The sequence below is a fragment of the Lemur catta genome, chromosome 8, assembly GCF_020740605.2.
Source record: "Lemur catta isolate mLemCat1 chromosome 8, mLemCat1.pri, whole genome shotgun sequence".
Classification (NCBI taxonomy): Eukaryota; Metazoa; Chordata; class Mammalia; order Primates; family Lemuridae; genus Lemur; species Lemur catta.
In genome coordinates this window covers 6,781,141-6,794,972 of record NC_059135.1, presented here as the reverse complement: position 1 = coordinate 6,794,972, position 13,832 = coordinate 6,781,141, and the positions used below count along the sequence as shown (strand labels likewise).

General features: G+C 43.2%; 1 protein-coding gene across 2 annotated transcripts in view; it reads left to right on the top strand.

Moving 5' to 3' along the window:
• EIF4E2 (eukaryotic translation initiation factor 4E family member 2) overlaps positions 1–11,788 on the top strand; it is a 30,596-nt gene extending 18,808 nt beyond the window's left edge. Inside the window, exon 7 of one of the 2 annotated variants that reach the window (XM_045559627.1) lies at positions 9,116–11,788. In XM_045559627.1, coding sequence (XP_045415583.1) covers positions 9,116–9,155 — 40 coding nt within the window. In that variant the 3' untranslated portion in view covers positions 9,156–11,788. Of the gene's footprint in view, positions 1–2,253; positions 2,333–9,115 lie in introns of those variants that run through there. The other variant, XM_045559626.1, reaches the window with a different exon arrangement.
• The last annotated feature ends 2,044 nt before the right edge of the window (positions 11,789–13,832 follow it).

Genomic DNA, 13,832 nt, shown 5'->3' with positions numbered 1-13,832 from the left:
GGTGAGTGGGAAGCTGTGAACCTCACAGACTTTGCACAGGGGTGGAAGGAAGTACAGAATTGCACAGAAATAAGATCTCTCTGCTCTCAGAATTTGCTTTCTGGGGAGATGGGACAAGAGTGGTCTTGGAGGGCTCTTTGTTCCTCTGTAATTTGAATCTGTTCAGAATTCCCTATAGGCTATATTAATCTTGGTAATTTTTTTCTTCTTTTAGAAACTCCAGTCATATGACACTTTTTATGTTTAGCTTGTTCTTTCTTACCTTTAAAAGAAGAAAGTTTTAATATTACCTAACATGCCTGGAATGCCAAGGAGAAAATAACTAGTATATTCACAGCTAGTTTTAGATGATAGATTTGCTTCTTAACCACGCTGTAGGCCTATGAGAGTAAGAGTGATTATACCAAAGACTGTGGCCCACTATTTTATTTATACTGAACCCATGTGAGGAAATTTCTTAATCCAGATTCTTCATATTGAGGTTTAACCTATAGTGAAGTATTATACTTCTGAAGAAACTGGGAGGGCAGTATAATACTAGAGTGGATTAGAGGAGCTCTGAAGTCCATATTTCTTCAGATTCTTGACTTAGAACTGCTTGTTTGCACTAGTGTAGGTGTGAGCCTTTCTGGAAACAAAAGAATAAATGAAACAAAGCTTTAACACAACCATGTAGTTTCTTGTTGACACCTAAGTTGTTTAAAAGAGAGTTTAAATCTCACTGTTAAGAGGAAAGATTTCCTGGTTCTTTTCCTGAGCATTGGATTTTGCTTTGTCCTTCATTTGGAGTCAAGAATGAAATTGCCTTCTGATGCCACTCAGGAGTCACAAAGTGCATCACCTCACCGTCTCTCCAGAAAGGGCTGTGGAAGAGATGCCTTGCTGTGGACATTGAGTTTGGGAATTGACAAAAACTGGAACGCTTGTTTGGCAGTCTTTACATTTTTCCTTAATTCAGTTAGCACATACTGGTAGATTTAGGAATACGTTCCAAACAAACTATTAACTGCAAATCTGCTTCTTATTCTAAGAGGTAGAATATTATTCTAAGATGTAGATCATTAACTTGTAAATACTGCTGTTCGAAAGAGGGAAATACAAAACTGGTACAAACATTGCCTAGAAGAATGAATTTGTTGTACCAGATTTCGGTATTTAATCCCTCCCTTTCGAAAAAAAGAAAGAAAGAAAGAAAAGTTACCTGTGGGAAGCCTGGTAGTGAGGTGTATTTTAGTGGTCATAATATTAAACATGTAAGGAGCGACACAGTGTGTTGTCACCCTGGGTACTGTGTTACCAAATTAAACCAAAAATGGAATAATTGATAATAAGGAATTTGTGACTTAGAAGCACCAAATTTTATGTATAATCCACAGGGAACGTACTGCTATGGGAGGGCAAAAAGGTAGGAAATCAGCTCCCCTGAGAAAACCTGAGGTTGGGTTAGAGCTTCCGGAAATGTAGAGGGTCTGGCTCTGGTTTTCTCCTTCTATTACTCGTCCTACAGTCACCAAGGGCCTTTTCTTTGTGGAACATCACCCTAAGAGACTGTGCCCTTCCTGTCACATTTTCTTGTCCCTTTCTAACCCCAAATTCTGAATTGAGTTAATCAGCATGAAAGCTGTGGTGAGCATTGTTCCCTAGAAATTTTGAAGTGCCATGATCTACACAGCTTAAATTTTGAGGTAATAGTTAGATATTTCAAGAAACAGATGGAACCTGACACATTTAGGGTCTGAGTTTAAAAAGGTTAGAAGGCTGGAATGTGAAAGCAGAGAAAATGGTATAATTTCCTCATTGTATCTTTAAGCATCATTATGCTGTTGGGTACTTGCCTCTACCCTGAGGGTAAAGCCTGATGAAAAAAGATTGTTTCTGTCACCTGTTCCCACGCACCCAAGGCAGGAAAGGCAGGAAGTGCTACTATAAATTAGAAGTGTTTTTGGTGCTGGTTGAGCTTTAGCTCTGACCTCACTGGCCTCCCCTGAAGCCTTGTTGAAGGACCAGTTGCAAATGCTTGAGGGAATAGGAGCAGACTTCCCACGTGGAGCAAGTGGGAGAAATGTCCACTCCCCCTGAAAGGGTAGGTGCCGCTGCTGATCTGAGAGAGCCCTCACTGCTCTGTTCCCAGGTACCTTTGGCTCCGATCAGCATGGAGGGCATCTGAAGTGGGATGTGGGGTTATTGCGTCTGCTCTCTGTTCAAAAGCTTTTGATCTGAATGTGCTATTGTTTTTTGTCTCTGGTTTGCCAGGGCTTGGGAGGAGTTTCATGGCCTGGTGAACAGCAGCGGCCGCTGATCGGACGCTCCCCCTCTGTCTCTCACACTCAGGGTAGGGCCTTGTCTATCTTCTCTGTAACCCTGTGACATACCTCTCAGCCATAGGAGCCTCTTCCCGAGGGGATGCCCTTTTCCCATTTACTCCCAACCTTGTCTCGGCCAACATTGAGCCTCAGAGAAAAACACTGAGTCCTAAACCACTGCTGTCCCTGGGTCACATGTGTACTGGTGAACCCTGGGCAGGCCATTTACCCTCATGGCTCTGTTTTCTCATCTGGAAGATGAGGCTCCATGGACCAACAGGTCTCTCAGATCTCTTTCCATGCCAACATTTCATGATGGTAAATGTGCCACAGATTTTTTTCTTTTGCTCAGATGTGGCCATTGTTAAGCCATCTAGCAGTGTCCTATGACTAAAGGGCAGTTCCACAGGCCCCAGTATGGGTTAGATGAGAGGTATGTCTCCTGTTTGCTGGTGGTGTTTGTCAGTTGTGAGGAAACAGTGATATAAATTCAAGGTGTCAGTGGTGAAAGTAAATGGGGGCTGGATTTCAGGGCTGTGTAAAAGACAGTTACAGGTTATACTGTCACTAGACCAGCACATGTGTACTGACAGGGAGAGGCACTGACATAGCAAAGGCTGGGGCAGCTAAAGCACTGACTTTAGAAACATTTGGATTTCAATTAAGAGAGTGCCAAGTCTATGTCTGTCTCTGTAGCAAAGGGAAAGGGAATTGGGTAAATTTATTCTGAATGAAAGGAATGGGTGAAGGCCAGTATCTGTATGTGCTGGAGGTGAGAGCCTATTCCTCAGCATCAGACTACCCCTACTGCTGCGATCCCCCAGAAAAGAGAGAGAGAGAGAGAGAGAGAGAGAGCGCGAGAGCGCATTTCTAAAATCGGAACACAACATGTCAACTGTCGTAGCTACTTCAGAATTCCCCCTTCCCAGGAAGGAAATGAGGGTTTTCTAGAGAAGGAGACCTGCATCCCTCACATGGGCTAGAAGAGAAGATGACACTGAAGGACAGCAGTAGGTGGCCAGGGGTCTGGTTGCTCTGGGGTGTCAATGTGATCTACAGATAAGACACAGTCACAGAGTTCCTGCACACGGCTGAGGCCACCCATGCCTTTTTTTTTTTTTTAATATTTAATTCCTTTATTCTAAATTCAGTTTTCAGATGGTAACACCACAGTTTAAAAATTTCAATTTAGGCCGGGCGCGGTGGCTCACGCCTATAATCCTAGCTCTGGGAGGCCGAGGCGGGTGGATCGCTCGAGGTCAGGAGTTCGAGACCAGCCTGAGCAAGAGTGAGACCCCGTCTCTACTAAAAATAGAAAGAAATTATCTGGCCAACTAAAAATATATATACAAAAAAATTAGCCGGGCATGGTGGCTCATGCCTGTAGTCCCAGCTACTAGGGAGGCTGAGGCAGTAGGATCGCTTAAGCCCAGGAGTTTGAGGTTGCTGTGAGCTAGGCTGATGCCACGGCACTCACTCTAGCCCGGGCAACAAAGTGACACTCTGTCTCAAAAAAAAAAAAATAAATAAAAAAAAAATAAAAAATAAAAATTTCAATTTAAAAGGTTTCTCCTTGGCCGGGCGAGGTGGCTCATGCCTGTAATCCTAGCACTCTGAGAGGCCGAGGCAGGAGGATCACCTGAGGTCAGGAGTTCAAGCCCAGTCTGAGCAAGACCACGACCCCTTCTCTACTAAAAATAGAAATTATCTAAACAACTAAAAATATATATATAAAAAAAAAATTAGCTGGGCATGGTGGTGCATGCCTTAGTCCCAGCTACTTGGGAGGCTGAAGCAGAAGGATTGTTTGAGCCCAGGAGTTTGAGGTTGCTGTGAGCTAGGCTGACGCCACGGCACTCTAGCCCAGGCAACAGAGCAAGACTCTGTCTCCAAAAAAAAAAAAAGGTTTCTCCTTAAAATTTAGTCAACATAGAATTCCGAGGTGGCTGCTAATATCCACAAGGAGGGAGCTAAAACATGTACCTCCTCTAAGAGTGGATAAGATATTGATTTTCAGGCTGGAAAATAGCAAATATTTGAAATAAAATAATAAGTTAAATTTTTAGAAGCCTGGTGTTAAATGGAATTGTTTTAATAATACCATATTTAATTATTTGTAAGGTTTTTAAGATTTATTTTGCTTTTAATATTCTTAAAATCAGGATGCTTACAGTGAATGTCATAAGGGTTTTGTCATAGTTTAATAGATAGTCTTTCTTTCTCCCCTCCCTCCCTTCCTTCCTTCCTTCCTTCCTTCCTTCCTTTTTCTTTTCTTCCTTTTTTTTTTTTTTTTTAGATAGGGTCTCTCTCTCTCTCTCTCTCTCTGTTGGCCAGGCTAGAGTACAGTGGCATCATCATGGTTCACTGCAGCCTCAAACTCCTGGGCTCAAGCAATCCTCCTGGCTGATTTTTCTTATTTTTTTGTAGAGGTGGGGTCTGGCTATGTTGCCCTGGCTGGTCTCAAATTCCTGGCCTCAAGAGATCCTCCTGTCTTGGCATCCCAAAGTGCTGGGATTACAGGCATGAGCCACTGCTCCCAACCTGTTTCTTAAAGTACATAAAATGATGGTGCCTTTAAAAATCAATAGCATATTAGGTACCATGAGAAAAAAGTCTTTAAAATACAAGTGGAATTGTCAGAAGGGAAGAAAACTTAAAATGACTCCCTCTCCCCTTAGCAGACACTAAATCCCCCCAGAAAAATATCTTTGAATTGCTGTGAAAAGTCATATATTTACATAATTGCTATTTTGTGGTCTCTTTGTTGTTTTTATGGCCCCCTCATATCTTTTTTGTGCAATGGGGGAGGCAGATGAAGGCAGTACTGTGGTTTAAGTGTTCTCCTTGAAGCACAGACTTGGAAGTCTATGAGGAGTGTTTGCATATAAACAAAAAAAAAATCCTCTTGCTTCATTATCTTAACAGACTTGTAAAGGATTTCATATTGCATCTCTGTTGATTTAACCTCTCTTTAAGTGAAAGAGGTGTTCCAGTAAGATGCTGCCCAACTCATATTTGGATCTACCATGTTAGAGGCCCCTTAACACTTAAGCCTTCTCTCCCTCTCTCCCTTTTCTTTTACCTCTTCTGAGTAGATCATGATCTGTGAAGAAATTTGGTAGGAAAACTGCTATTTAAGTCATACTTTTGAACCACAAATACTTTTCCTCAATTTATCTGCTATTTTATGTCATTACCTATGACTGCTAATATTTTAGAACTATTTCATTTGACTTCCATTACAATAAGTATTTTCCTTTTAAAGTATTTCGCCTTGGCTTAAAAGTCCAAGTTAGCTGCTAGGGAAGGGTTCTGGTTACTTAGCTGTCTGGGCTGGTATGCACAGAACCATGATCTACACTGTTGGAGAATAAAGTTGGAGATGCGAGATTGAAATTTGCCCCACCAAACCTAAAAAGGGTTTACAGCTTGATTGAATATGCAAGGAGAGAAAAAGAAGCCAGAACTGGCCTGGGGTGGACAGCTAATAGCCAGAGAATGTTCTCCTGAAGACCACGTGCTCTTAGGTCTATAATGCCCCCCAGAGCCACTCTTCAGAGCAGAGACTCAGGCAGGGTATCTCCTTGGATGACTCCTAACTTTCACTTGAGGACCCAGAATCACTTTTGTGCCCTTGGTGGGCACAAGAACAGTGGCAGGTAACTCTGAGAGAAGGGAGGCATTCTTCTGAGTGACTGCTTTGCCCCCCGTCCACCCTCAGGAGTTAACCTCTGCCTTAGCTCGTTGTTCCCAGAGTTGGAATTTGTCTCTAGAAGTACAAAAAGGTGATCATTTGTGGCAGAGCGGATAGAAAGCCATGTGAGAGTATTTGGGCAACAGTTTTTTTCACGATACCTGGGAATGTGAAGTTGGAAGCCAGTTTGGATGGGGCTTTCTGATATTTTTGAAACCTCATCATTAGGACGAAGGAGCATCCAGTAGAGAACGAATTCTTTTGATTTCCTCCAGCTTTGTGGGACTGTCAGCTCCTGTGTCCTATTTGATACCCTAAGTGTAGCCTATGTGCCATCACAGCATTGGCAGATGGCTAGAGGGCTAGCTTTCAGGAGCTCACTGTGGATTTTCTAAATTTTAGTTTGCTTTTAAAAGAACAGAAGCTCATTTAAAAAAAAAAAAAGTCACCTGTGGCCTGTGCCACTTCCTGTCTACATATTCCCTTTCCTCGTCTCCTGATCTCTCTGTGCACTGCAGCCTGGGGTGAGGAATGTAATTGAGTATTAGTTCCCAATTTGACACTGAGCTGTTCTCAGCCCACTTTTTTTAGCAAAAGGCTGGACCAAAGCCATAGGGCCTCACTGCCACCAGCCTGCTTTAGCCTGTCACTGTCAGGAGCAGGCCACCCACCCTCTTTGTTTTCCTATTAAGTCAAACAGTGGAAAAACTCAGCTGGACTCTCCTGGCTCTTCTTTTACTCTTCTTCCCATTTTCATTTCACAAACAGACTTTAGAATGATAGAACTTCTTAGCTTTTCTGACTGTAAAGAGGTCTGTAATAATAGAAATAATTAGAATAAATATTAAATATCTGGATGAAAAAGTGTTATAGAACTCTTCAACTTACCTGCCATGGAGAGAAGAATTTATTTCTGGCCCAACCCCAGCATAGTAGAGGAATTCTTCCAAAAGATAAGATGACTGCTTATAGTGATGATTATCTTAAAAGTTCTCTTCTTTATATCACTGAACAGTTGAAAGAGCTGGATCCAGATACTTGCCTGCCATCTCCCTTACTCCAAGATAGCTAATTCTATCAGAGTCAGGAAATTCTCTGATTCTTCCTTCTCACACCCCCAGCTTTCTGTACACTCATTAGTAGGAAGAGCGGAATCCCTACCGATAGACTTCTGTTGTCCAATGGCTATATTGGCATAGAGGTGTCACTGAAAGGGAAGAAATGGAACAGAGCCATCTGTTCCTCTGTAATGACTTTCTTTAGTATTAGATGTAGCTACGAAAAGGTGTTCTCTGTAGTGCAGTCTCAGTAACACAGCATATCATCCCTGAGGGAACTCAGAAATAACACATGCATGTCAGTTAGGCTTGCTTTTCTCTGTTATTATCAGATATGTTCCTTATCCTTTTTTTTTAAAGAGACAACGTCTCCCTATGTTACCCAGGCTGGCATCCAACTCCTGGGCTCAAGCTGTCCTCCTGCCTCAGCCTCCTATGTAGCTGGGACCACAGGCCTGGCTTGTTCCTTATCCTTTGCTAGCTACTTGCAGTACCTCAGAGGGGTCTCTCCTTTTGAAAGGAGTTTTTTATACCATTGGCCTTTTAAAAAGATGACTACCCCATTAACTTTGTGTTCAGCTCCTTAGATGAAAATAGTTGGAACACTTGGTAGTCATTGATAAGATGATCCGCATGCATGCCAGTTATATAAATGCCAGCAGGCTTTTGAGGTAACATCAGTTTGTTCCCAGCCCTAGTTCACCTCCACCAGCTCCAGTTTCCACTTGGTACTTGTTTGCAGTCGTTCTCTTTGTGTAATGGGGGCTGTTAGTTGCTGTCAGCCTGCTGCCATCGTAGGGGAGGGTATTAGCTGGTAACAGGAGGAGACTGCTGTTAGGCTGGGCTGAGCATATTATTTCTTCAGTATTTATTTCTTCTGGACCAATTGCCATATGCCCAGTTTATTGTAACAATTTTAAGATAGGTCAGTTAAAGGCAGAGCTTCTAGAATGTCCTTTTAAAGGTAAAGGGAAATAATCCTGGTTAATAAGAATTGTTTCAAAATTTCCATCAAATTTAAGTCAGAAGCACTGGGCTAGGGCAGGAGCTAGGTAGACTTTAAAGCCCCTACCAGCCCTGAGATTTTGAGATTCAGATGGTGATGGGACCTGCTAAGATGTCATTGGATTTCTAGTGTGGGACAGGGAAGATCACCAGGGGGTGGCCAAGTCTGTCTGCATCCAATAGAATGCAACTAAGAGGAAACACATTGGAATCCCCCAACACACACACACACACACACACACACACACACACACACACACTCTCTCTCTCTCTCTCTCTCTCTCTCTCTCTCTCTCTCTCTCTCTCTCTTTCAGGAATTAGAGCATACACACACACACACACACACACACTTTCAGAAATTAGAGCATGTTTCCAGAGTGATGGGTACCCAGATTTCACCTGGAATATCCTTACCTTTTGTAAGCAGCTCTAAGTGGTAAACTAAGGATTTTTGGTTTTTTTGGTTTATGTAATAGAATCACATGGTTCAATTTTTTTAAAAAATGTGTGTGAGAGAGAGAATGTCTCCCTCACACGGCTTACTCCATGTGCCCAGATTCCACTGTGCCCTCTGCCCTAGATAACCACTGTTATGGGTGTCTGGTGTAGCCTTGCTGAGTTTCTTAATGTATAGACAAGCAAGTGTCAACATCTAGCCTTATTTCCCGCACTCCCACTTACACAAAAGGTAGCACGCTGTGTACACATATGCTACATTTATCTTGGAGTTCTTTCCGTATTAATAGAGGGCTTCCTTGTTTTATTTCTATGAATGTGCCATAGCATTAATATTTAACCAGTCCCCACTTGATCTGCATTTGGGTTGTTTCTAATCTTTGGCTATTACAAACAATTAAATCGAAGTTTTTGAAGGGACTTGGGAGGCGGGTTGCTTTGGGGTTGTTTTGGCAGTAGATTAGCAAGTGAGGAGAAGGTCCTGGGGGTGTCCTGGAGAGCCCAAGGGCTGCTGAGTCAATTCTCCCCCTGTATGTGTGTGGTTGTGTGTAGATGATCCATGTATTGAACGCTCTATTTTCTCCCATTTTTTCTTTCAGGGACAATTCAAGCTTTCGAAATACAAAAATCACATTGTGAAAGTACACAAGCTGGCAATAATCCTTTTCTGTGTGTGTGTGTTTGTCCGAAATGGATGGGAGGCCTCCAGCCAGTCCTTCCATCTGCTCACTGAAGGGACGTCCCTGAGCCGTGTGCTCCCCTTTTGCACTCATTCCTGGAGGACGGATTCCGCTAGACACCCTCCAGCATCGCTGACTTTATAAAGCGGAAAAATGGCAAACATGACTTTGTAATAGACAAACATTGTTTTTTAATGGGGTTCTGTGGGGGGGAGTTCAGCCTTTCATTTTGCTGTGTGCTGTCCAGATGCCTCCTGGGCGTCCTGTTTTGCTCTTCTCATGCTGTACGAAGGGCATTGTGACCACGTGTACATGCCAGAGCTGTGGATGAGAGAAATCAGTATTATGAATGTCTGTGCATCCAGGAAAAGCTTTCTGTTGGAGAGCCCGGAATAGCTGTAAATGCTCTCTTCTAGCTCTGCCATTAAATTATTGGGACATTTTGTTTCTTTCTCTCCCCTCTTCCCCCAACCTGGCCACTTTCTGAAGCTGTGTTACTGATGTGATGATTGTCCAGGATTTGGTGTCATCTCCTGCCTTATGCCCTCCAGTCTTCCCTCCTATGGGACTCTTTGCTTCTTAGGCACTGCTGCACTTAAGAATTGTAATCCAGTGGGGTCATGCTGGTTTCCCTGAGGCAGCTTAGAGGGAATGCCTTGGTAAGAAACTGGAGCAGAATCCAGTTTGACCAGGAGCTAGCTTATAACATAGGCTCCAAGTGCAGGATTTGGAGCTGAGGGCAGTGACTCAGATCATTTTCTCAGATGAGCAGGGCTGGTGTGTCAAGCCTGTTTCTGTGGGATCCTGTATGCCCCTCATCAAGGAAGGGAAGCGAAGCTGGTTATTGCCAGGCCTGTTAATACTTAATATGTAAATTCTATGATCCTGAAACTGGGACTTCTGAAGGAAAGGTGACCTTGCTGGATGACTTTATTTGCATGGCTGTGCCTGTCTGTGAAGGTTGGAAAACCCTACTTTCAGTCCTCATCACCTGGTATGTATGTTAGCAAATGTGTGCTGGTCTGTGATGCCCAGACAGAAACCTCTTGAAGGTCATTGCAGGCATGCTTTGAAAACGACCCCGTCACTTATTAGAGAGGCTGGGTGATCTCACTGCAGAAGGACTAAAGTCAGAGAGGTCAAAAGAGCACCTAGGATTCAAATAAGTAATGAGTCAGAGTCCTACAGCAACCTCCAAGTAGCATTTCTTACTTGGCTCTTGTGAGCAAAGATTGCAGTACCTTAAATTAAGGCCTCTCTTTAAAACATATCCTTGAAGGCTAGGGGATCCTTGACAACCTGGTCTCAGAGAAATCATATGAGAATGGCAAGCATTTCCTTACTGTATTTATATTACTTTCTTCGTATTTTCCAACTCCTGAATACCCCCTAATTACCACTGTTTTAGGATGCTTTTTCCTAAAAGAACAGGGGAGTACAGGGGCCAAAAGGAAGGTGCTTCCATTACAGGTGAAGTTAGATCAGATCAGATCTAGCAGTGATTTAAACTCCAGGAATATGAAGAATGCATTCTGGTGTCTAGACAATTGTGAAGGGCTCAGGCAAATACAGGAGCAACATTGGCTACAGTGGGGAGCAAAGGCTGCTTCCTGAGATTTGTTTACATTCCAGGGAGGTCTTCACTTTTGCCTAAACTCAGATTTGCCATGAAAATTCCAAAGAGAGCAGACGTTTGGATTTGCCCTCTTTGGGGCATCTACCTGACCGTTGTGTGTGTGTGTGTGTGGGAGGGGATGCATATGTGTACAGCATGCTTATGAATGAGGGTTTGGCCAGGCCTAGTGACTAGGTGTATTGTCCACTGTTTTGCTTTTTTTTTTTTTTTTGGTTCAGATTTTTAAATCTTATGTTTACTAGAGCTGCTTATGCTTTCCCTTCCTCTGTGTCATTGTAGTATTTAACAGTTCTTTTCCCATCAAAAATATGCTGACCCTGAGCTGGTTAGCACAGGGGGTTCTCCCTGTTAGGCAGCATCTTACCCCAGTGTCCTCCCAGATATTCTGCCTAACAGCTTTAAGTGGGAGATAGAATAGTCAGTTTATCCAAATCACCCATCTTTCTAAACTAGCTTGAGAGTTCATTTATTTTGACTCCATGGGCATCATATGCTGAGATGTGACACAATTATGGTTATGGTATCACCTGTTTTAGAGACAAAGGGAATAAAGGTCTGCCAGGGCCAAGGTAACCAGCATGCCAGGTTGCCGCTGGAGAACAGGGAGTCAGTCTCCACTTTGCACAGTCGGGGCTGTTCTTCCCTCACCCGTTTGCTGGGTTTTGTTTGAAATTGGCTCCCACTCCTCTCCTCTTCTCTGTGTATCCTTCTGTTTATGTGTGTGTGTGCGCGTGTGTGCGTGTGTGTGTGTGTGTGTGTGTGTGTGTTTTCCCTGTGACACTGGCAGTGGCAATAATTTTCCACCCAGAAAGAAGCTTGTGGTCTGCGATGCTCCAAGAATGAATTTCCAAGTATTTGCAAGTGGAGAAGGAGCAGAGGCTGTGACAAGAGTCATTAGTGTTGCACTTTCAGAGCAATTGTCTACTGCAGTAATAAATGGAAAATATCAGCAAGAACCAGGTTGTGGACTTGTCAATACAAGGGAAATGGGGATCCTGTACTAATCCTGTCCTTCGGTGTATGAGTCTCCCCTTGAACTGCATTGCAGAATAAAATATGTGGGGCAGTCCAGGCAAGGTTAATGTCATTGACATACATTTATTATGAAAACATTTTCTAATTGGTATTAATCATTGCCACAACTCAATTTCCTTTTTTTTTTTTTTTTTTTTTTTTGAGACAGAGTCGCAATCTCAAACTCCTGGGCCCAAGCAATCCTCCTGCCTCAGTCACCTGAGAGTAGCTGGGACTACAGACGTGAGCCACCTCGCCCAGCCCAATTTACATTATTAGTATCAAAATATAGTTGTTTATTCTCCTTAACTAGGGGTAAGGAATATTGGATTAGAAGGAAGTTCAAAGAATTCTGTTTCGAAGTAAGAAATCACTCCAGGCCTAAGCTTGGAATGTTTTGTTTAGATTAAGTATCTTAGCCTAAAGATGGACATTGGAGGCACTTGGATGACTAGTGCCCATGTGAAATACCAAGGGAGAAAGAAACTTGCCAAACCTCAGTTATTGTTGGTTGACAAAGAACTTAAAGTGATAGAGTCTTGAGACTCGGTTTCAGTAGGTAGAAATCTCCTTTCTGTGTCTGTCGGTCACAGTCCAAATAGGAGACAGAAACCATGCAAGTTCTTTTAACGTTATGATATAAAGAACTGTTGACACAGTAACTAAAAAAGCAAAAAAGAAAACAAGAATCGAGGAGGTAGCAACTTCAGGAAGAGCTCTGAGGCTGGGTGTTGCTCGTCTGGCACTGGTGTCTTTTACACTGTAATGAAGCTGGTTCTGAGTGGCTTGAAAAGAGCAGCTGGAGTCACCTGTGGCTGTGGGAACAAACTGCTGCAGTGATGCTGACTGGAACAGGAAGGAGCATGATCATGTTCCTTTTTCCTCCAGTGTGGAAGTTTCCTTCAAGTGCACTCTATTGGAAAAATCCAGTAGGGTGTCAGCTGGCAAAGCAGAAGTGTGTGCAGAGTTCTATCCTTGGTATCACAAAGGCAGAGCTGAAAAGAGCAGGGGTGGAGCTGAGAGACAAGAGCTTAACTGGCTCAGTCCTCCCCTTTAGCCACTTAGCATCTGTGCACAGCCTTCCACACATGCTGGACCTTCCATCCTACCACAAAGCAGCTCTGTTTCTGCCCAACAAGATGTAACTGATTAAAAGATCTACTCACCCTCTCCCCAAAATGAGGTAGTATAAAGTCCAAAACCATTGTCTCAACCTCTGGGCTATGTTCACTCCTGTAATTCAGTCAAGTCCCACTGAATAGAATATAGAACAACAGAATGGTACCAAAAGACTAAAGGGGTAAAGTTACCTTGTTACCTTCCAACAAAAAACTACATGAAATCATGAGGCGAGAGAAGAAAAGAGTGTGTCTGTGTGTGTGTGCACGCACAACAAGAAAGAATATGTGCATCATCTATAATTGTCATGAGGCTGTAGGTGATATTTACTACTTCCTTTTCCACTGCCTGTTCTCTCTTTCCTTTGCCTTCAGCCGGGATCACAGCTGGTCAGGATTCTTTTTTTGTTATGGTTGGTTCAAACATTTATTCCTAAAGGGTCTGAATTAATTGTCCTGCCTTTATTTGATAATAGTTTTCCATTCATTTTTGCTATTTCTAAGAGGGGCCCAAGGAAATCTGGGTGCCAGACAGTCTCTCTGCTCTTAGCGTGCAGCAGCAGCCCAGGTGCTCAGCAGCTCATTAGCCCTGGCAATACTCCCTGAGTCAGTGGAATTAATCCCCTTATTAATCCCCTGAAGAGCCCAAAATAACAGAGTGAGCCTCAATTTGCAATTCAGTGGAGCGATTGTCATGTCCCCTGGAGCCATTCCTGCTTGGAAAATCAATCCTTCCAAACTGGCAGCACTTCAAGTTGAGGGGACAGGTGAAGAGGGACAACTTCCACTCCTGTCCCTCCATTCCTGGACCTATGAACTCTGGGTATGGGAGAGACAAACTCATGCAAAACATAACCTCTGAGTTAGT